Source organism: Oryx dammah, unplaced genomic scaffold, assembly GCF_014754425.2.
Source record: "Oryx dammah isolate SB20612 unplaced genomic scaffold, SCBI_Odam_1.1 HiC_scaffold_28, whole genome shotgun sequence".
Classification (NCBI taxonomy): Eukaryota; Metazoa; Chordata; class Mammalia; order Artiodactyla; family Bovidae; genus Oryx; species Oryx dammah.
The window spans coordinates 19,144,018-19,168,649 of NW_024070212.1; the positions used below are offsets into that span (position 1 = coordinate 19,144,018).

The 24,632-nt window shown below is 35.5% G+C and overlaps 2 protein-coding genes across 4 annotated transcripts in view; both read left to right on the plus strand.

Moving 5' to 3' along the window:
• The first annotated feature begins 1,548 nt into the window (after nt 1–1,548).
• On the plus strand, nt 1,549–19,954 carry HORMAD1 (HORMA domain containing 1). Of its 2 annotated transcripts, XM_040230788.1 has the most exons (14): nt 1,549–1,581; nt 2,434–2,578; nt 4,105–4,168; nt 4,568–4,604; nt 6,658–6,678; nt 6,945–6,971; nt 9,799–9,866; nt 10,358–10,509; nt 11,658–11,917; nt 13,355–13,421; nt 13,509–13,582; nt 14,321–14,404; nt 18,100–18,168; nt 19,311–19,954. In XM_040230788.1, the coding sequence occupies exons 1-14, from the start codon at nt 1,549–1,551 to the stop codon at nt 19,389–19,391; spliced, it is 1,182 nt and encodes a 393-aa protein (XP_040086722.1). In that variant the 3' UTR covers nt 19,392–19,954. The 2 variants fall into 2 exon arrangements, with proteins under 2 accessions (XP_040086722.1, XP_040086723.1); XM_040230789.1 differs by lacking the exon at nt 6,658–6,678 and having other exon boundaries at nt 19,311–19,826.
• Nucleotides 19,955–20,769: 815 nt separating this feature from the next.
• GOLPH3L (golgi phosphoprotein 3 like) overlaps nt 20,770–24,632 on the plus strand; it is a 44,712-nt gene continuing 40,849 nt past the window's right edge. The window contains exons 1-2 of one of the 2 annotated variants that reach the window (XM_040230798.1): nt 20,770–20,975; nt 23,001–23,207. In XM_040230798.1, coding sequence (XP_040086732.1) covers nt 23,025–23,207 — 183 coding nt within the window. In that variant the 5' untranslated portion in view covers nt 20,770–20,975; nt 23,001–23,024. The remainder of the gene's footprint in view (nt 20,976–23,000; nt 23,208–24,632) is intronic. The other variant, XM_040230797.1, reaches the window with a different exon arrangement.

Here is a 24,632-nt window from a genome sequence, read left to right on the forward strand (position 1 = left end):
TAAAAACAATCAGAAATTAACATGATTAATTAAATGGCTGTTGAGAACACTTTGTTCACTGTAAGACGGTTATGTACATTGGTACGGCTTGGCAGACAAAATGAACCTTCCCCGCGGGCACGTGGCTTTTGCGAAGTCTGAGAAGGAAATCTTCAGACTCTCGGGTTTCCCAGCGAGCCTTGCGCTGCTCTTGGCGGGAAAGGTGACCTGAATCTGGGGTCAAAATCTACTGTCTCGCCTGCGCAGGCAACCGTTGAAGGAAGGCGCATGCGCGACAGACGGAGCGCGTGCCATTTCTTTCCCGTCTCCTGGTTGCTGTCGGCAGGACTCTCAGGCGACACGTAATACATATTTGTTTCGTTTTTGTTTTCATTCTTTTCGTCTTTTGCTTTATAATGTCTTCTCCGTTACCTCCCATCTACTTTTACATTTCTTAAGATCTTAGTGGTGAAACATTCAGGGGAGGGAGAAAATGCATACCTGCTTATTTTTCACAGAGGTTCTTGAGATTAGGTGAACTCTGGCATCCCGTCCAGGCCTGATAGGATAAATGTAAATGGTCACGGTAAATAGACTCTTCCGTGAATTCTTCTAGATGAATTGTCTGGCTAAGAAAAATGAAATTGGGACCAAAAAAAAAAAAAACCCCTCAAAACTTATATCAAAGAAATGAGAAATCTGAATCAGTCGAAAAAATCTAAAATATGTTTTACTGCTGTTTTATGGTTGTTCCACTGCTGCTGCTGCTGCTGCTGCTGCTAAGTCGCTTCAGTCGTGTCCGACTCTGTGCGACCCCATAGACGGCAGCCCACCAGGCTCCCCCGTCCCTGGGATTCTCCAGGCAAGAACACTGGAGTGGGTTGCCATTTCCCTTCTCCAGTGCATGAAAGTGAAAAGTGAAAGGGAAGTCGCTCAGTCGTGTCCGACTCTTCGCGACCCCATGGACTGCAGCCCACCAGGCTCCTCCGTTCATGGGATTTTCCAGGCAAGAGTACGGGAGTAAGGTGCCATTGTTCCACAGAGTAGGACAATATGTTATATCCAGAGCCATGCTCAAGTTCAGGGAAGGAAAGTTACGTGATTTGGTCATTTTGAAACTACCAATTAAAAAAAAAATTAAAAGATTATTTTAAAGGATTTGGCAGGGGCAGTTTTTCATTACCTACCTGTGCAGTGTTATCAGTTTGAATATTGCGAAGTGAAGAAAATAGTAGACTGTGCTTTGAAAAAAAAAAAAGCACTGTTTTAAAGCGCTTTCTTAATAATCCCTTTATAAAAAAAAGACTTTTAAAGAGCTTTCTTAATAACCCATTTTTGTGTCAGGCTTGCTAGTCAAGCGGCTTGAAATTAACAGTTTACTTAATTTTATAGCAAAATGAACCTCTGTTTTCAAAGATTCTAAGTAAAAAAAAAAAAAAAGAGTCCCATTATTTATTCCCATAAAACTCTTGACTTTACATGTAGTGAATCAGATTAGAGATAAAAATAAGATCTGAAGTTAAAGCTTGTATTTCTGTCACAAGGTTGGATTAAAGAAAATATCAGAAGATGGCCACTGCACAATTACAGAGAACTTCCATGGTATGATTTCTTGTATTTTAATATATTTTAATTTAGCTAATTTTATTGTTTCTTGAATTATCAAGTATTTTTATGTTTGAAAAAGTTGAACCTTTGAGAGTTTAATGATGCCAGTAAACTCCATGTTGTAAGAAATATAGATATTTGCTAAACTAATTTAAATTATTGGAGAATTTTATTGGATGCTTGATGCATTGAATTAAATTGCCGCTTCAAATTCAGCTTGCATTAGGTATCAATGAATGCTATTACGTTGCCTTGATGAAATTATCACTAATATTAGTCCTCTCCTAGAACATGAATTTTTATGCCCCACAGATATAAAATTGTCTTCTCTTCACATGTCTTGCATTACAGTTACCAGTCTGTGTTAAACCCAGTCAGTGACTAAAGAGAAAAGAAGGAAAAAATTAGATAGAGAAATCAGTGCTATCTATCCATGTGTTATGCAGTTAACCTACAAGGGGATTTCTAATGATATTTAAGCAGTTTTTGCCTGTTACCTTTAGACTGCCACCCTGGAAACACCCTCACAGTGTAGAAGCCATCCTGATTTTCTGGGGATTCTAACCACCATGGTTAAGAATTTTGGAGAAGTACCATGTTTATGCAGAAATATTAGATCTACTTTAAGTTCAAGAAGACTGTATTTTTATTTTTTTTAATATAAATTTATTTATTTTAATTGGAGGTTAATTACTTTACAATATTGCATTGGTTTTGCCATATATCAACATGAATCTGCCACAGGTATACACACGTTCCCCATCCTGAACGCCCCTCCCTCCTCTCTCCAAGATTGTGTTTTTAGTAAAGCTAAATAAAATGTTTTTACTTTCCTTTGAATTTTAGAGTGCACTGATATTTCCTAATAAGATATCAACTGAGCAGCAATCTTTAGTGTTAGTGAAGAGGCTCCTAGCAGTTTCAGTATCCTGCATCACATATTTGAGAGGAATATTTCCGGAATGTGCTTATGGAACAAGATATCTAGATGGTAACGTAATGTTTATTTAAAAACTTTCTTTAAACATGTTATTTTTTAGTTTGGCTTGCTCTAAAATGGTAGTTTTTTCCTTAAAGGGTTTGTTTTTATAATAGCAGCTGTATTGAGATATGATTTGCATATTTAACAATTCACTGATTTAAAGTGCAAAATTCATTGATTCTGGGTATATTCACCACTGCTGCTGCTGCTAAGTCGCGTCAGCTGTGTCCGACTCTGTGCGACCCCATAGACAGCAGCTCACCAGGCTCCCCCGTTCTCGGGATTCTTCAGGCAAGAACACTGGAGTGGGTTGCCGTTTCCTTCTCCAATGCATGAATGTGAAAAGTGAAAGTGAAGTCGCTCGGTGTGTCCAACCCTCAGCGACTCCATGGACTGCAGCCTTCCAGGCTCCTCCGTCCATGGGATTTTCCAGGCAAGAGTGCTGGAGTGGGGTGCTATTGCCTTCTCCGTTGCCTATTCTAGACATATAAATAAATGAAATAATGTAACATGTGGTCCTTTGTAATTGGCTTCTTTCACTTGACATAATGTTTTAAAGTTTCATTCATTTTGTAGCTTGGATTACTGCCTTTTTTTTGCCAAATAATATTCCATTATATGAATATACCACATTTTATTTACCTACTACCAGTTGATGAATATTTGGGTTGTTTCCACTTTTGGCTTTTCAAATAATGCCACAATTATATGCAAATTTTTGTGTGGACATATAAGTGATTTTTCAAAGTATATTCAATACCTTTGAAAGCACTTAGTCATAAAATTTCCCCTCAATCTCTCAAGTATAATATCACCTGACATTACTCTTATAATGATGAAATAAATAGGTAAAAACATCCTATTACTTATAGTCTCCTACAGTGGTAGTGCATGTTCTTGTGTTATTTTAAAGAAGTAAAAGTAATACAGCCATTTTATACTATAATAATGATTTACCATCCATCACATAATGTGTACCTTATATTGTTCACCAACTTTGTTGGCAATATGTTAAGCACCATGTTATGTGTGATATCTTGTTAGTTCATATTACAGGTCTATGAGTTAGATACTATTCCTGTTTTTCACATATGAAACCTGAGACTGACTGATCTTAGTCCTTTCCACTGTATTACTAATTGCTTCCTTGCAGGGCTCTGTCTGATAGCCTTTTAATTTCTTGGCCTTTTGCAAGTATTTAATTGGGATAAGGGGCCAGAGCAAATTTTCTAAGACTCTTAGATGACAATTGCATGAAAACATTATATCTAAGTGTTCTATATCTTTTAAAATGGAAAATATTTTCTCTGCACCAACATTCATCCTAAGCAATTATGATGCTATTTTATAAGGATAAAAAGATGATTTGTTTCCATGCAACCTTTCTTTCTTTAATTTTATTAACATCAATCATCTGGAAGTTCATTGCTATTAATAATAAACCTGTAATACACAACTGAAGAAAATAATCTTCATTTAAGTTTTTTGATGCTTACTAATCTTAAGTATCTCTGTATCCTTATTTTTGTATTTAGATCTTTGTGTCAAAATTCTGAGAGAAGATAAAAATTGTCCAGGATCTACACAGTTAGTGAAGTGGTAAGTAAAATAAATAACGAAAGAAAATTATTTTTCTTAAATATTTTTTTGGTACCTTGTATACATTTAAGTGTTTAACCCAGTTTTAGTGATTTCCCCCTTAAACGCTGGATACCACGTCTGCAGATCTTTGGATTTTTGCGTTAAATTTTCTTTATTTCATGCTCCATGTGAGCAGGCTTAATTTTCCTATTTTTGTTCCTCTGTCTTCCTTTTTTTAATCCCCTATTGACATTTTATATTTCTATCACATTGTTTTGTTTTATTGTTTAAGCTAGTAAATAAGGGAGCTTCATTATTAATAATAATTGTGTATTAGTAATGAGATAATGATACATTAAAAGAGCTATTTTCTGGAAGTGAATTCAGTCTAAAAATGAATCCTTATTTATTTTTTAGGATGTTAGGATGCTATGATGCTTTACACAAAAAATATGTAAGTCAATACCTCTTTATTCTTTTTTCATAGTTTATATTCTACAAATGTAAAACAGTTACCATATAGTAAAAGATTAATTTAAACTAACTTGGGTATAGGCCAGCCCAAAGCTAAAAGTTTGAATATTTTAAAGATTCATATTCAACTCACTTAAAGCTAACAGAATTATTACTTAACAAATTTTGACAAGCCAGTTTTGATTATTAGCACTCATTTGCCATACCCTTCTCCAGGAGATCTTCCCCATCCAGGGACTGAACCTGTATCTCTCATGTCACCTGTACTGGCAAATGGGTTCTTTACCACTAGTACCACCTGGGAAGCCCCATTTGCATTAATAACATATATTAACTTATAAAAACGTAATGAATTAAAACATCCTTTGAAATAGTTCTTTCATTAGTTTCACATGCCTTCTAAAATCATATTTATACTAATGTAATAAATTATTCTTCATGAGAATTTAAAAATAAACTTACATATAGTCTAGATTAAACTGTGACAAGGTTTTATGTATACTTACTGAGCTTACATTTATATCAACAAAGCAAATCTAACTCTAAAAAATTATGAAAAAGATAAAATTTTATCCATGGTCACCAGCCTTCTTCATTAAGACATTATGTTTTTAATATTCATTAAATGAGTGCCTGTTCTGTGCTAGGCACATATATTCTAGGTAGGAGCTGGTAAGTTAAAATGGTCAACAAGACAAAGAGGGCCTCTTCTATAATGGGAAAACAGCCAATAAAACAAGGAGATTAAATAACATCCAATTGTATTAAATGCCATTAACATTTTAAGGAAAAGAATGTGGCAAATGGAGAGGTGGTGTAACTTTAGATTGGCTAGGTAGTCTGAAGAGCTTCTCTGAGGAGGTGATACTGAAGCTGAGACTTGAATTAGAAGAAACCAGTTAGGCATTGATATTGGAAGAATATTCCTGCCAGAGCAGCAAATGCAAAGAGTTGGAGGGGAATTTGGCCAGTTCAAGGAATAAAAAGAAGGCTGGAATGATTGGAGTGTGATGAGCAGAGCAAGAGAGTGGCAGGAGATGAACCTGTGGAGATAGACAGGGCCAGAGCATTCAGGGCTGAGTAGGTTGAGCTTGGACTTTATTTTAGGTACAATAAAAGCCATTGAAAGATTTGAGTAGAAATGTATCATCATTAGATTTATATTTTAAATTAAAAGAAAAATCACTTTGCTATTTAGAGAATATGCCATCAAAGGAGAAAAAGATTGTAATTAAGGTCAATAGCACTTAATCCATTACTGAAGTACTGATGAAAAATAATGGTGTCTTAGACCAGGATGGGGCTTCCCTGGTGGCTCAGTGGTAAAGAATCCTCCCGTAATGCAGGAGACCCAGGTTCGATCCTTGGGTCAGGAAGATCCCCTGGAGGAGGGTGTGGCAACCCACTCTGGTATTCTTGTCTGGAGAATCTCATGGACAGAGGAGCCCAGAGTCAGACACGGCTGAAGCAACTGAGCACACACACATATAGACCAGGATGACAAAGGAAAAAAAATGAAAAGATTCAGGATGTATCTAATAGAACTTATTGGATTTGTTGATAGATTGGTTCTGGAGTATAAGGAAAAGATCCAAATTAAGGGTGACTCGGATTTTGGCAAATTACTAGAATGAATGATTTCCTGTGATTCTCTATTCTGTTAGGCCCCACAGTCTCTTCCCTTTACTCAATGAGCAGGGCCCTGAACTGTTTTTCTCACAACCAGTTCTCATATTGGGTAAGATTTAATGAGTTATATCACAATATGTATTTTCCTTTTAACTGGCAGTAATGCCTCATTTGCTTAAGTCAGTGATAGAAATTTCGACCTTCAGTAAGATAACTAGAAATAAATATTTGGGGGAATAGGGAAGGATATTTGAGATACCGCTTTACCTGCAACAAATGAAGTTTGTTTTTTGTGAGATTATTTTTATTAGGAATAAATGTTGAAATAGGACAAATAATTCTTATGATCCATCATGCAAAAATATAGAATAAAAATAAGATTTTTGTTCTTTGTTATATTTCAGCTGAGGATGGTTGTTCTAGCTGTAAGTATTTTTAAATTGTATGTTCCTTATAAAAGACTGTTAAATTCAGCGTTGCTTAATTAAATAATGCTGAAACCATCTATTTATTATATCATTTGATACAAACCACTGATCTGTTCATTAGAAAAAAGTAATATTTGTTGTGGGGGGGTGGGTCGTTCTGTATTTTGCTTTACTGAATTCATTTAATATTTTAATCAAAATATCCAGTTTAGTTCTCCTTATATGTAACTTATGTAACTCAGTTGTAAATTATTTTTAAATAGGTGTACACCAATCCAGAAGACCCTCAGGTATGTTTAAGTTAGTAAAGAAACATAATGCCTCTAATATCTATAAGTAACATAAAAGTATAATAGTTTCTAATGCTTTAATTGTACTTTTGTCAATTCACTTTCACATATATTTTCACATTTGAACTTCATAAAGACTTCTGAGTTAAGACAAGGCGAGTATTGTTACCCTTAAACAGATTAACACCCTTAACTATAAGGGAGATTTGTATGACTGATTCAAGGCCACAAAGATACAAACCATTAGAAATAACCTAAATCTCCTGACTTCTGATCTTTTACAGTGTTTTTATTTTTAATGGTATTCTTTCTATAGAATCATAAAAGGAGTTGAGTTTTAGAAAAATATGATACTAATCCTTGATCTTTGACTGTAAACCCTAGTCCAATCACATCTACCTGTTCATCTGACAATTAAAGAAAGGGTTGTAAGAAGTGAAAGGGAAAACCAGAGAAACAAAACGGTATACTTCCCTGCTGATCTAGGGGTTAGGAATCCACCTGCCAATGCAAGGGACACAGGTTTGATCCCCGGGTTAGGAGGATCCTATGTGCCCTGGAGCTACTAGGCCAGTGCTACACAACTTCTGAGTCCACACACCTGGAGTCTTTTCTAAATTCTTTTCTAAGTCCAGCTTGTACATCTGGAAGTTCTCAGTACATGTACTGTTGAAGCCTAGCTTGAAGGATTTTGAACATTACTTGCTAGCATGTAAAATAAGTGCAGCTGTATAGAAGTTTGAACATTCTTTGGCATTGCTGTTCTTTGGAATTGGAATGAAAACTGATCTTTTCCAGGCCTGTGGCTACTGCTGAGTTTTCCAAATTTGCTGGCATATTGAGTGCAGTACTTTAGGAGCAGCATCTTTTATGATTTGAAATAGCTCCGCTGGAATTTCATCACCTCCACTAGCTTTGTTTATAGTAATGCTTGTGCTTACCATATAGTAAGGATTTAAGTCCTGTGCTTAACCATTCTGTTATTGGAAAAGATGTGCTACCTCCCTTACCTGCCTATTAAGGAGTTCCTTCCCTCTGGTATGTAAAACATAAATTGCAGTGAGTGGGGAATAAGTATCTTACCGGCACTGAAGTCCCAAATCCCAGGCCCTGGAATTGACTATTTAGGATTGGAAAGTTTAAATGGATGAATATGTATTATCATGCAGAAAGAATTATTAAATGGTGAGACATAAAAAAATCTATATATAGCTACTTAGCCACCAGTTCAGTTCAGTTCAGTCACTCAGTCGTCTCTGACTCTTTGCGACCCCATGAACTGCAGCACGCCAGGCCTCCCTGTCCATCACCAACTTCCGGAGTCCACCCAAACCCATGTCCATCAAGTCGGTGATGCCATCCAGCCGTCTTATCCTCTGTCGTCCCCTTCTCCTCCTGCCCCCAATCCCTCCCAGCATCAGGGTCTTTTCAAATGAGTCAGCTCTTCACATCAGGTGGCCAAAGTATTGGAGTTTCAGCTTCAACATCAGTCCTTCCAATGAACACCCAGGACTGATCTCCTTTAGGATGGACTGGTTGGATCTCCTTGCAGTCCAAGGGACTCTCAAGAGTCTTCTCCAACACCGCAGTTCAAAAGCATCAATTCTTCGGTGCTCAGTTTTCTGAGTTATAATCCAACTCTCACATCCATACATGACCACTGGAAAAACCATAGCCTTGACTAGACGGACCTTTGTTGACTAATGTTTCTGCTTTTTAATATGCTGTCTAGGTTGATCATAACTTTCGTTCCAAGGAGTAAGCGTCTTTTAATTTCATGGCTGCAATCACCATCTGCAGTGATTTTGGAGCCCAGAAAAATAAAGTCTGACACTGTTTGTACTCTTTCCCCATCTATCTGCCATGAAGTGATGGGACCCGATGCCATGATCTTCGTTTTCTGAATGTTGAGCTTTAAGCCAACTTTTTCACTCTCCTCTTTCACTTTCATCAAGAGGCTCTTTAGTTCTTGTTCACTTTCTGCCATAAGGGTGGTGTCATCTGCATATCTGAGGTTATTGAGATTTCTCCCAGAAATCTTGATTCCATCTTGTGCTTCCTCCAGCCCAATATTTCTCATGATGTACTCTGCATATAAGTTAAATAAATGGTGACAATGTACAGCCTTGACGTACTCCTTTTTCTATTTGGAACCAGTCTGTTGTTCCATGTCCAGTTCTAACTGTTGCTTCCTGACCTGCATTCAGGTTTCTCAAGAGGCAGCTCAGGTGGTCTGGTATTCCCATCTCTTTCAGAATTTTCCACAGTTTATTGTGATCCACACAGTCAAAGGCTTTGGCATAGTCAATAAAGCAGAAATAGATGTTTTTCTGGAACTCTCTAGCTGTTTCAGTGATCCAGCAGATGTTGGCAATTTGATCTCTGATTCCTCTGCCTTTTCTAAAACCAGCTTGAACATCTGGAAGTTCATGGTTCATGTATTGCTGAAGCCTGGTTTGGAGAATTTTGAGCATTACTTTACTAGTGTGTGAGATGAGTGCAATTGTGTGGTAGTTTGAGCATTCTTTGGCGTTGCCTTTCTTTGGGATTGGAATTAAAACTGCCCTTCTCCAGTCCTGTGGCCACTGCTGAGTTTCCCAAATTTGTTGGCATATTGAGTGTAGCACTTTGACAGCATCATCTTTCAGGATTTGAAATAGCTCAACTGGAATTCCATCACCTCCACTAGCTTTGTTTGTAGTGATGCTTCCTAAGGCCCACTTGACTTCACATTCCAGGATGTCTGGCTCTAGGTGAGTGATCACACCATCGTGATAGCCACCAGTATTATATATCAGATTTGCAACTATGATATTTTCTATTTTAGACAATTTCAGAATGTTACCAATTTAAATTCAAGTACACCAGTAATGGACCAGTCATGGACTTCACAAGGTAATTATTATTCTATAGTTTTCTCTTCATATTGCAGATTACCACTTATTCATAATAATACTCTATAGCTAAACTTTAGAAATAATTCTGAAATTCTCGAACATCCCTAATGTACTATCAGAGATACAAAATATCTTTGGAGTGGCTGCAAGCCAGAATTCTACAGATAATTGTATATATTTTAATTGTGAAACAGAGCCAAAGAGTAGGAAATCTATTGTATGCTTACGTGATTAGAAATACAATAAAATTCATCATTTGTTTCCTTTAAAAAGTCTTACATAAAATGTGTATTAACATATGTAAATTAGTTTAGAATTATAATATTAACAATGATATTAAATTTTTTATAATAGTGGTATTAAACACATGAAATTGTAACTTTTAACAACTTGATACATTAATAAGAATAAGAATCTTAAGTAGTAAAACATGAAGTTACATTATTAGAAGCCATGGATGTCATAAAAGAAACTGTGATTCTCTTCTAGTAAAAACCAAAGCAGTGAACCTAATACGTCATCTGCTGACACTAAGAAAGCAAGTATTCTTCTCATTCGCAAGATTTATATTCTAATGCAAAATCTGGGACCTTTACCTAATGATGTTTGTTTGACCATGAAACTTTTTTACTACGATGAAGGTACTTTTTCCAGATCATCCTGTTTTAGTTGGTAGCTGTATATTTTCTTATTAATGAAACAGTTGGTTTCCATCCCAAATATTTTTAGGCACCTAAATTTTTTTATATATATAATATTTCAATTATAAAATTTATATTTCGTGTTGGTATTTGAAAAAAACATACACTTCTCCAGTGATAAGAACATGCCCATTTGAAGCTCAGCCTCACTCATAACTAAAGAAATGAAGCAATGACTTACCAGATCATACAACTTATAAAATCATTATTGGCAGGGATGTGGGGGGAATCAAGCACTTTTGTATACTCTTGATGGAATGTAACCATTAATGTGCCGTATAACATTTTAAGAGGACTATTTGGCAATATAAAAATTTTAAATTCTCTTTAAAATATTTAAAATATTAAATTCTCTTTAATCCTGAAATTCTGTAGCTAGAAAAGTATCTTGGGAATATACATAGACAAATATGCAAGGTTATATGTTTATGCATTATTGCATTTGTTAAATGGAAACAAACTGGAAATTTAACCTTGAATGTTCTTTATTGGAGGATTGAGTAAGTAAATTATAGTGCATCTATATGATAGAATGCTGTGCAAGCTATTTAAAAGAATGTGCTGATAAATTATTATCCAAAAAATATTAAAGCAGATTTAAAAGTGATGTTAAAAGCAGCTAGGTACAGAAGACTATGACTTCATTTGTGTTTTTTAAGAATATATATATATATATATCATGCATAGTATCTTCTAGAAGAACACAAAGCATCAACAATAATAACTAACATTTAGTGAATACTTCCTCTGTGTCAGTTCTGTTCTGATCATTTTATAGACTTTAATACCACAGTGACCCTATGAGGTTGGTACTAGTATTTTCCCCTCTTGACAGATGAGGAAACTGAATCAAGAATGACAAATAGTTTCCTCAAGTCACATAGCTAGTCAAGTGTAAGGAAAAAAGTTTACCTTTAAGGAATAAAATAGGAACTTGGAGATAGTAGGAGACTGCATTTTACTTATTATTGTATGTCCTTCTATACTATTTAAAACTTCTTTAATATGCAGTATATTCTATAATAATAAAAATTAATATATTTTCTTCAATTTCATGAACAACATAGTTTATACTTACTTTTCTGCAGTTACACCCCCAGATTACCAGCCTCCTGGTTTTAAGGATGGTGATTGTGAAGGAGTGATATTTGAAGGGGAGCCTATGTACTTAAATGTGGGAGAAGTCCCAACACCTTTTCACACCTTCAAAGTAAAAGTGACCACTGAGAGGGAACGAATGGAAAATATTGGTTCAGGTATATTATCACCAAAACAATTAAAAACACCACTTCAAAAAATTCTTATGGACAAAGATGATTTAGAAGATGACCAGGAGCATTACATAAGTGTAAGTATACTTAAAGAGTTACAAAGTACAGTAGTAATGAATGTTTTATTGAATTCTGAGTACTTCAATAGCTATAAATACTTATTATAGCTATAAATACTTATTATACCATAAACTCAAGTTTGACAGGTACCATAAAGAAGGTTTAGGCTTGTGGTTTTAAAACTTTTCACATGGGTGTGAAGAATATTATTCTCAGAAATTTAAAAGCACAACTATTGTGAATGAAGTAGGGAATGGTCCTAGAGGCCCAGCCATTCACCATCTCACCTACCCTCATGGTGGACTCTTAAGAAATCCCCTTTGTCTGGAGCATAATTTGAAAACCATGGAATCCCCTGGTGGTCCTGTGGTTAGGACTTGGCACTTTCACTATCTGGGTCCGGGTTCAAAAAAAGAAAAGAAAACCACTGAATGACTCCAGTCACCCAGACTAATGCTGGAATCTTTTCTTCAACACCCTTATTAAGTGCTCATGTAAGCCTGTGGTTGAATTTCTTCAGGGCCTGAAAATCAGTGTCCTGAAGGAGCTTGGAAGTTCCTGGAAGTCAGGAAAAGTGTCTTATTCAGCTTTGTATTTCATCTGTACCTAGCATTTAGAGTTACAGAATGTGTTCTCAATATTGGTTGAATGGATGGATGAATTGAACTATTTAAAAAAGATTTTTTTTAAAATTACAGCCTCATTCCCAGAAAATCTTTCATCATTATTGTTTGTTCTTTAATCTCACCTTTGTGGTTTTCTCTTATTTTATTCTAAATTATGATCACAGTTCTTATGATAGGGACTAACTATTCTGTTTTAGGCTCTGTAGCCAAATCCTTACAAATAGAAAACTCAGTTTTCAACCAGTTCAGTCAAGAAGGAATCGTCTTCCTAAAACCTAAATGCCAGTCTTGCTTTATAAACAAAAATGGCTGGGATTTATGAAGCATTCTTTAAAATATTTAAAGCTCTTTGACGTATGTCACAAGGGGAATAATAAAGTAGACATACTTTATATGTCTTACCATAACTGTGCTTATCCTTTCCCAACTCCCTGAAGAGGGTTCAGAGTTTATACTAGTATCTATACAAAAATTTCAGAGCTATGGAAGTTGTAGCTTATTGTGTTACCATGTCTAATTCAATGGTCTCAAACGATAGTAAGATCTGGGGTTCTTAGAATCATCATACATTTTTCAGAAAGTTGTGTATTTTTACTATCTACCTTAAAGCAATCTTGCAAAGTAAAGAAAAGTAGGATTTTATACTTTGGATAAATAAGCTGCCTTATAATAAGTATAAGACCACTTTATTTGTAAAAAGCGTGAGGTCATTGTAGTGTTATGTTATATTTAACCTTCATGTAAAACAAGCTCGTTAATAAATACTACCCAGTTGCTTTAATTTCTTTTTGGAATGTGTCCATTTTTTTCCTTCATGTCATTATGTAGGATGAGTTTGACACTGAAACTAAAATGGAAGAGCAGGAAACAAACCCTGGCTGTTCTGTACATAGAGGTGAGAAGTTAATGAAATGTAAATTAATTCACTTCCAATTCAATTTTATACCATTTCAACTCTTTTATTTGTTTATTTTTTTAACAGAAGCAGGTTTCCTTTGTGAGGAAGATGAAGTGAAATCTAAAGGAAGTCCAGATTTTTCAGTTTCTCATTCTCAGGTATAAACTTCATAGTTCTATCTCATTTTTAACTTGAATTTTTTCAAAAGACAGCTTCTTACATGCTTATCTGATTATTTCTCAGATTTTCTTATATTTAGGTATTTTAGATGAAAATTAGTTATTAAGAATGCTTACTAACAAAATTTGGAAATTATATGTTAAAAAGTTTTGAGTGCATTATTGTTTGATTTGTTTAGTAATAAACCTAAGTACTGTTCAAAGAATCTCAGAATTTCAGAGGTAAATAGTATCTTAAGCAATTATTAATTTAAATCAACCACCTTTGTATTTGCAAATGGAGTGTATAATACATTTTTGTTGCCTTGGAGCAGAACATGTTTAATTTTGTTTTCTATATATAGTAAAATCCTGAAATAACATTTAGAAAAATTCAACCTGAAAATAATGGGGCTGATGATTGCCTACCTTCTTCTGCACACCCCTTCTCCAGTGGGTGTGGGCTGAAGTTCTTATCTTCTGAAAGAGTGGTATCTAGTGATAATTTCAATCTTTCTCAATTCAATGAATGGTCAATGTACAGTGTACAGAGTCAGTTTCAGTATCTTTACCTTTGTACTTTTTATGACAGTAAAAATCAACACAAAATTATTGACTTTAATTAACTCAAAATAGCAAGACCCTAAATTTTATGTGATTGAGTTTTTGACCCCCATTATTATGAAAAGCTTCTCTTGTATTGTTTTAGTGGTTTCATGTAATTATTTTCTTTTCTAGGTTGAACAGTTAGTCAGTAAAACATCTGAGCTTGATGTGTCTGAAAGCAAAACAAGAAGTGGAAAAGTTTTTCAGAATAAAATGGTAAAGGCATCTCTTTAGATTTGATTTCATTCTAACCTTGTAATTTTCCCCGTAGTTGAGTTTATTTTGCTTTGAATACTTCATTTATTGGACCAACATTTAGTAAGCACATACTATTAATATGTGTCACTTTGCTAGGTATTGGAAATATAATATGCTCTTAGCTTAAAGTTTAGTAATTTGAGGTAAACAAGCAGTGATATAGCACTATGATAGCAGTCAGAATAGGCTACAGAGACACAAAGGAAAGAATGGTTAATTTCACTGAAGGTGCAGTGGAGAGGGAAATGCAGAGGAGCTTTGAGAAGTGACACTGTCCTCCAGACTTCCTCAGGATAGTGACACTACCCTCCTCTATTCCCAGACTCCCAGGAAATTCCCAGGAATGCTAAAGTGTTCCCATGTTCTATCTTGTGAGTGGGTTATCTTATTGATAAGACATTAAAAATAATTATATGTTAAAGTATATATACATACATATCTTACATAAAGGGAACCTAATATTTTAAGGAAAAAACACCACTACTTTATTTTAGTTTATTATCTGAGTTGTACTAAACTGAGATTTGGGCTTCCCAGGTGACACTAGTGGTAAAGAACCCATTTGCCAATGCAGGAGACGCAAGAGAACACGAGTTCCATCCTTGGGTCAGGAAGATCCCCTGGAGTGGGAAGTGGCATCCCACTCCAGTATTCTTGCCTGGAGGATCCCATGAACAGGGGAGCCTGGTGGACTGTGGTCCATAGAGTCACAGAATAGGACACAACAGAGGCAACTTAGCACGTATGCAAATAGAGGTTTATATTTTATTTTAGGTCTTTTAAGTTACTCTCCAAGGATCAAAGGTGAATAAAAAGCATTCTATAAAATATATGAGCTATTATATCAGGGAATTCCCTGGCAGGCCGGTGGTTATTTACTCCATGCTTTTGCTGCAGGGGCACAGGTTCATTCCCTGGTCAGGTAGCTAAGATCCCACGTGCTGTACAGCTCAGCAAAAAAAAGATATCCAAAGTTAGGAAACAAATGGCACACTCTAACAGTGGTATGCTGGAGGATTTCTTTCCCCCTCTTCATTCAGTGACATTATGTTTTTCCTACCTACCTTGAAACTGGACATAATGAAAGTATTCACAGCATTGTTGTTGTTCAGTAGCACAGTCATGTCTGACTCTTTGCAACCCCATGGATTGTGGCATGCCAAGGCTTCCTGTCCTTCACCATCTCCCAGAATTTGCTAAACTCATGTCCATTGAGTCGTTGATGCCATCCAACCATTTCATCCTCTGTCATCGCCTTCTCTTCATGCCTTCAGTCTTTCCCAGCATTGGTATCTTTTCCAACGAGTCGGCTCTTCATTTCAAGTGGCCAAAGTATTGGAGCTTCAACTTCAGCATCAGTCCTTCCAATGAATATTCAGGGTTGATTTCCTTTAGGATTGACTAGTTTGATCTCCTTGCTGTCCAAGGGACTCTCAAGAATCTTCCCTAGCACCACAGTTCGAAAGCATCAAGTCTTCAGTGCTCAGCCTTCTTTATGGTCCAACTCTCACATCCTTACATGACTACTGGAAAAACCATAGCTTTAACTAGACAGACCTTTGTCAGTAAAGTGATGCCATGCTGTCTAGGTTGGACGTAGCTTTTCTTCCTAGGAGCAAATGTCTTTTGATTTCATGGCTGCTGTCACCATCTGCAGTGATTTTGGAGCCCAAGAAAAAAAATCTGTCACTGTTTCATTTTTTCTCATCTATTTGCCATGAAGTGATGGGACTGGGTGCCATGATGTTAGTTTTTTGAATGTTGACTTTTAAGTCAGCCTTTTCACTCTCCTCTTTCATCTTCATCAAGAGGCCCTCTAGTTCCTGTTTGTTTTCTGCCATTAGGGTAGTATCATGTGCATATCTGAGGTTGTTGATATTTCTCCCAGCAATCTTGATTCCAACTTGTGCTTCATTCAGCCCAGCATTTCACATGATGTACTCTACATATAAGTTAAATAAGCCAGGTAACAATATATAGCCTTAACATACTCCTTTCCCAATTTTGAAGAAGTCTGTTGTTTGATGTCCAGTTCTAACTGTTGCTTCTTGACCTGCATACAGGTTTCTCACAAGGTGGTCTGGTACCCCCTTCTCTTGAAGAGTTCTCCGTAGTTTGTTGTGATCCACACAGTCAAAGGCTTTGGTATAGTCAATGAAGCAGAAGTAGATGTTTTTCTGAAATTCCCTTGCTTTTCCTATGATCCAGGGGATGTTGGCAATTTGATCTCTGGTTCCTCTGCCTTTTCTAAATCCAGCTTGCGCATCTGAAAGTTCTTGGTTCGTGTATTGTTGAAGCCTAGTTTGAAGGATTTTGAACATTACCTTGCTAGCATGTGAAATGAGCGCATTGTACGTGGTTTGAATATTCTTTGGCATTGCCCTTTTTGGAATTGGAATGAAAACTGACCTTTTCCAGTCCGTTGGCCATGCCTTAACTCAGGATTTATTTCTCCCAGAGAACTGATTGTTAAACATTTACCAGAACACCACTGATGATAGTGCCATTTTTAGGTGTCCTTTTTTTCCCACATTCTTGATGGAAAGTTAGAACTGGCAAGCAAGAAATAAAATAATTCCAAAAATTACTACCTCTAGCAGCAAAATGTTCTTTCTAGGCGGCTTCTATTTAAGATGAGTATCCTTTACTATCCTTTACTCCACCAAAGTATTCCTAATTTTGTCAATAGTGACTGAATTATGGTTAGAAACAGGCAGGAAGTGAAGATATTTAATATATATAGTAAGGAAGTTATTGAAAAGTACATTTCAAGCATCAGAAAATAAATATGTACTTTTTGAGGATAATACTATGAAAATGAATAACTTGTCATCATCTAATATTCATTTTAAAAATTGTATGTGTAGCATTATTCACAATAGCCAAAGGATGGGGGCAAACCCCTAAATGTTCTTAACAAATGAATGGATAAACAAATGTGGTATATCCATACAGTAGACTATTATTATTCAGTCGTAAAAAGGAATGAAGTATCAGTCCATGCTACAACTTGGATGAACCCTGAAAACATCATGCTCAGTGAAAGAAACCAATCATACACACACACATGCAGAAATATTATATGGTTCCATTTATATGAAAGTCCAAAATAAGGATTTCTATAGAGACAAAGTCAATGCTGGTGAAAGAATGAGGGAATAGTAGAGTGATAGCTGTAAGAGTATAGGATTTCTTTTTAGAGGATATATTGTGTGCTCAGTCATGTCCAACTCTTTGGAACTTCATGAACTGTAGCCCACCAGGGTCCTCTGTTCATGAAGTTTTCCAAGCAAGAATACTGAAGTGAGTTCTCATTTCCTACTCCAGGGGATCTTCCCAACTAAGGGATCAAATTCAGGTCTCTTGTGTCTCCTGCATCGACAGGCAGATTTTTTTTACCACTAGTGCCACTTGGGAAGCCTTTTACAGGATGAAAGTGCTCTAAAATTGACTGCTGTGATGGTTGTACAACTCTGTGAATATACGTAAAATCACTGAAGTTTGTATATTTTAAATGGATGAATTTTATGTATCTGAATTATATCTCAGTAAAGTTTTTTTTAAAAAACTGCATATAGTTGCCTGTGGTTGAACAATCATGCTGATTGTTCTCTGAGAAATAACCAATTGGTAATTATTCTGTCTTTGTGGAGGCTAATGGAAATCAACAAGTAAAATCTAAGGAAAATCGGAAGAGAACTCAGCTTGAATCTGGGAAAACAGTAAGTCTTATAATAATATATAGGTTGAATGAAATGGCAAGTATCAGAATATTATTGCTGTAGATTAAGTTAATGATAAATATGATATCCCCAGATATACCTCAAAGCTCTAGTTTTCAGATCTTGTTTAAATATATTCGATTCTAAAAAATTGGGTCATTTTAAAATAAAATGTGGTACATTGTTTTATTAATTTTCCCATGTAAACATTTACTGTCTTATTCCATGAATGATTTGAAATAGTTGGAGGAATGTATAAAATAAAAATCAACATCAGGAAAAATATGAATAGAATAAGAAAAAAAATGAAAGTACAAGAATACTCAGGCCATTTTATTTATGTAGAATTAAAATTGGGCCACAGATTTCATCTGAGCTTTCTACAGATTAAAACTGAAGTAGAAACAAGTTAAGTTACTAAATCCACATGTTCTCCAAAAATATAGCATCTCCTCTTAGTACCTTAGAAAATTTTTCTGACCTAAATTCTATAACAAGTTGTATTATATTTGGAACCTTATTTTAGCAAATCAGATGATGTATTTGTCATTTCTGAGATAAATATTTATATGTTTTCAACCAGAATTTTGAGTATTATTCAGTTCAGTCACTCATTCGTGTCTGACTCTTCTCACTCCCTTCAAAATATTTTACTGTTTTGAGTTGGTGGTTTAGTTGCTAACTCATGTCCAACTATTTGCAACCCCATGGACTGTAGCCTGCCAGGCTCCTCTGTCTGTGGGATTTCTCAGGCGAGAATACTGGAGTGGGTTGCCATTTCCTCTCCGGGGGATCTTCCCAACCCAGGGATCAAACCCAGATCTCTTGCATTGAAGGCAGTTGCCTGCATTGGGGGCAGATTTTTTACCAACTGAGCTACCAGGGAAGTTCTACTATTTTGAGGACATAATATCAAATCTTCTAAGTACTCCAGCATCCCTAATGAAAACCTTATACTTTGCAAGACTGTATTCAGCAGCCATTAGGAGGTATAAATAACAAAATTTTAAAAGTAAGAAAAGGAAGGAATGGAGGAAAGAAGGAAGAAAGGGAAGAAGGAAACTCAGAGACATTAAAAAAAACTCTAAAATTAAAGATATTTAAACTGGAAAGTATTCTTAGTAATTGTTTTCTTTTGACAGGTCCTTCATCCCTTTGATTCTTCCAGTCAGGAGTCAGTGCCAAAAAGAAGAAAGTTTAGTGAACCGAAGGAGCGTATATAAAAATTTTTTTTCTGCATATTTGCAGAGTTCTTCACAACATTTAAACTAAAGGTTGCTATATTGCTATTTTAAGGTGTGTTTGTCCTACCTCTGAAAACTTATATATGGTCTGAAGCAGTCAGCACACTAAAATGAATCCTTAACTGACTATCATATTGTGATCCTTAATCTTATCTGAGACAAATTCAAGAGAACTTCTGTATAAAAAGAGGTACCAGTGTCATAATTCTGTTAATTATCCTCTCGATATTGATGTATCTCCCATTTTGGCAGACAGTTCCTTTAAACACATTAATTTTTTAAGGCCCTCTAAAAGCCATTTTTTGAAGTAAATGATGTTTATTTTTGTATTAAATTTTTCTAGAAATTCACTTTTTACCTGTTAAAACTACAGTTTAACTGGCTGTTAATTGTCTTATTAAAACAATGTCTTCAGTACTTTGACACAGCGTATTAACATGATAATATATAATGTACAATTTAAAATGGTGTTTTACCTTTTAAAATAATTTTTACAAGACAAAATGACTGATTTTAAAATCTAGCATTTTTGGCAGCATAAATAAAATATGGTTCAGCGTCTAGACTCTTTCATGGCTTCTAATTTTTATTTAAATAGTAGAAAATGTTTAGGCACTAATTTTGAAATCATTTTGGTAGATATTTCTTTCAAGAGTTGAGCACACTTCCTAGAACTTTTGGATGGTAATGTGAAAGATATTGTGCCTTCAGTGAGAAACCTGAGACCCGGTTCTAGACTTTAGTATTTCTTGTGCTCTAGAAAAGGAAGGCTTAAAACTTAGTCTGTTTGCCTCTTGCATTTTCAGCAGCCATATTCTAAAAAATATACATTATCCATGAACTTGCCAGTAAGAAACAGTAATGGGAAATGTTAGTATGAATGCTGTGGTAGAAATGTGCCTATCCTGTTTAATGTAAACCAAATAAACGTCCACAAACTGACCCAGATCGGGTTTTTCTGGAACAGGAAAGTTAGCGATAAGCTAATTGTCGAAAACAACCAATTTTTAAATGTTTATGTATTCTTAGCTTTATTGGATCCCAACTCATCTCAGAACACACCTGCTACACGGAGATTGCCCAACAAAAACCTTTGTAGATCGGAAGCTGGTGATAGCTCACTAAACGCTTTGATTGGCCGGTTTAATGGGGGTGGGGATCGCAGCCCTCTTTCCTCTCGCTACCAAGGTTCTTTCATTGGATTGACCAGCTGTCAGGTTAAACCCAAACCTGCCTCCTTTTGGTCGTGTTTGTCTGGAGCGCAACACAATAGCTGGGGGGAGAGCCTCCCCTCGCAAGCTCTAATTGGCTGAACTCAACCTTGGAGGTTTCTGATTGGTCCAATGAAGAAACACCAAGGTAGGTTGCCTAGTGATCCTGAGGAAGCTGATGTGTTATTCCTTCTCTGCATCGAAGGATCAGGAAGTTTGTTCTCTCTGCGTGGCTGAGAAGTTTTTTCACCTAGCAGGACGGGGGTAGTGGGTGGGGGTGGGGACAAATGTCCCCATAAAATAGAGCGCAAGCTGCAACCTGCGTTTGGCTGTAACCCAGGAGTAACGTCAGGTAAGCAACGGGGGAAATACATCTAACGTCCAAAAAAAATCCCTCCAAATATTTTACTTTATGGAGAGAAGGAGGTTCATATTTAATTTGGGGGCCATCGGTTTTTTTGTTTGTTTTTTAATAGGCGTTTTAACTAGTAAATGTCCAGGGATGATTAATTCTTCAAAGAAAATCCCCACTCCTTTTTTTTTTTTTTTTTGCCCTGAAGATACTAAGTTTCTTAGCTTGGATTAGAAAATAAGCCCTATTCACAGTGCCAGATAGGGTTAGTGCCCATAAGCATTTATTTCATGGTTCTTTTTTTCACTCCTACGCCTGCCTCCCACCAAGAATTATTTGAAATACAGCCTTGAACAAAGAATCTTTTGTAAGTCACTTTATTTATGTTTTAAATGTTCTCATGCATTTCTGAATATTATTTTAATCAGTATATATTTGTCGAGCAGTTACAACGTTAAAGACATTTGTGGTAGTTGCTATGGAGAATATAGAAACCCAAGAAGACAATATCCCTGCTCTCAAGAAGTTTACAGTTGAGAGACAGCCATACCAAAAGAAAGACTATTATAAATACTTTAAAGGAAGTAAGTATAAATAAAGTTGTTTGAAAGTACAGCTGAGAGAGACCTAGCCATGGGACACTTACAGTGGGTCCTCAGTAAGACTTCAAAGAATGAGTAGAATTTAGAGAGGAAAGGAAGGGGGAGAGAACTCCATCCTCTACAAAGGAAGGCATGACATGTTTGTGAAATGGCTTAACAGTACATTTGGAGTAATGGGAAATATTGCTAGAAGATAGAATGAGATCCAGTCACAGAGGCTCTTGAATGTGCTTCTTTTGACCTTGAAAAAGCTATTCTTTTCGATAATTGCTGGTTTAAAATACTTATTGTACTTCACCTTAAGAACTGGCATTTAGGTTGATGTGAAGTATGCTAACTTTAAACTTTATCACACATGATAGTGGAATTTTTCTTGACTGTAGATTTTTAAAATGGCTGTTGTTGTCAGTCGTTCAGTCGTGTTCAACTCTTTGCGATCCCATGAACTGCACCACACCACACTTCCCTGCCCTTCACCATCTCCTGGAGTTTGCTCAAACTCATGTCTGTTGAGTCGGTGATGCCATCCAACCATCTAATTCTCTGTGGCCCCTTCTCCTCTTGCCCTCAATCTTTCCCCCCATCAGGGTCTTTTCCAGTGAGTCAGCTCTTCGCATCAGGTGGCCAAATGAACTCCATGAACAGTATGAAAAGGCAGAAAAAAAGCGAAAACCTATAGTGCATGATATAAAAAGGCTGATTTTTTTTTGTATTTGAGAAAGAATTTGCTAATCTTTTAACATTCTCTTGCCAGTACTTTTTGTTGTCACCTGTTTATATATTTGCAAGATGGTTAGCCTAGGAATAGTGATGAAAGTTTGTAGTTATATGGAAATGCTATACATAATATTCTGAGTGTTATTCTCTAGACTGATGATCTCCAAAGTGGTTGCATGAAATGAGTCATTTGGGTTTGGGAAGGAAGTATTAGAACATGTATTTCTATTTAGTTTTTCTTAATTTTTTTTTTTTTACTAATTTTTGTGTTTTATAATGCATCATTGAATATTTTTAGAAATTATATATAAATTACTGTATGCTCTTTGAAGCTGGATGCTCACATTTTTTTGCTGTTCCATATTATTTAACTTGTGGAGAATCCATTTTGTAAAAGGAATCACAATAATGGAAATTCCCTCCTAGGTTATAGGCTATGCACAAGAAATCAGCAGGCTTAAAAAACAATATCATTTCTCCTGGTCTTTAGAATTACTGATTGGATTTCTTGTCAGTGCTTCCAGTGCAGTTCAACTTGTTATACTTTGGAAAAGATACTGTGTTATCTACCTAATTTTTTCTGGTCGTTACTCCTTCCTTCCTTTCTCATTTAAGTTTGTAAATATTTCTTATCTGTATACATTTTTAGTATGCATGCATTAATATTTAGATGTTTATTTATACAAGCGTACATATATTTTTTCAGCACCCTCTCCAGAAACAGGTGAGAATGACCACCTTAACTCACCGGGCCCGTCGTACTGAAGTAGGGAAGAATTCTGAAAAGAAGGTAGAAAGTGAGGAAGATATGAATCAAGACCGAAATCAAGACAATGAGGACAGTGGAGACTCTAAGGATATCCGCCTCACCCTTATGGAAGAAGTATTGCTCCTGGGACTAAAAGATAAAGAGGTAATGCAGTTCAGTTTGCTTGGCTGTCTCAAAGACTTAAATATTGGAATGTTTTTAAGAAGTATCTGATAAAATATTTTCATTAATGCTAAACTGGCCTTAGCATTGTGCTTCAGCCATCTGGGGCATGGGGAAGTCTGGGAGGATGGCTGATTCTTGGAAGGTAAAATCCAGAAGTATAATCACTTGAAGTGTAATTACAGAATTACTCCAAAATTTTAAGACACAGTGTAAAGTGTTTGTAGTTTCCCAAGTGAGATTGATGGTGAAATGACCTCTTACTAAACTAAGAAAGGGGACCCACACACATTGAAGTCTTCTTGAGCTTTAGGGAGAAAAGTCTTTTAAATGAAAAGACAAGGAACATGTGTGGTTAGCTGCTTACAAAAATAAATAATGGGTAGGTTTCTTATAATACAGTAAGAATAACTTCCATTCTGTGGATCTTTAGAAGTTAAAGATCAACAATTGATGAGGATTATTTTAGAAAATATTTTAAAATTAATTGCAGCTTTCTCTTTTTATCTTATTTTTCCCTTATTAATAGAACATTTATTTTATAGTGAGGTTAGTTTTGAGATAGCAAGTCTTGTGATATAATCAAATATTTTTTTTGCTTTTCTACTAGTAGTATACATTATCCTTCATTTGTGATTTAACTATTTATTGTGTTTTCCTGTCACTTTCCTCCCTTATGAAGAGGTTATACAGATAATGTAAGTAATATTTTAAACAATCTACTTCCTTTCCAAGAAGACTTTGGTATATACAAAAAAGGCATATTTATTATTGCCCTCAGTTTTGAAAACATCAAATTTAAATGTTACTTTATATTTAAAAAATACTAAATGTGGCTTTGATAATTGTCCTTAGAAATGAATTGGCTACATACGTCTAGTAATATCTCTTCTTTACTACACTGACTCCTCAACTTGAGAATACCCTTGTTTTACTTTGTATTATGCTATTTAATTTTTTTTCTCTATCACTTTTCCCTCTTCTGTTTTTTGTCATGTCAAATTACCAACTTGAACAAGATTACAAAACATTATAGACATTATAGCCTGTGTATTGTTAAAACTAATACTAGAGACATGCCCATATGTACTTGGCCAAGACACAAATATACCAGAAAATATTGCCTGGAAGTATATTTTCCTGTTGCTGAGAAGGTTGGTGAGGCTCTAGTTTTATAAAAGTTAAATAAGTGAAAAAGCAAAACTGACTCGCTAAGACAGAGAGTAGGTCTGAAGATTAGGTGGTATAAAGATTTTGAGATGTTTACACAGTGCCTCAGAAACATTCACTGACTATAAAAGAAGAACTTAGATATAAAAAGCTGTTTTGTTTGGTTTAGTTTTGAATAGGAATGATTAATTTCCTGCTGAACCTTGATACTAGAATTTTTGCTTCGGTTCTGTAGTG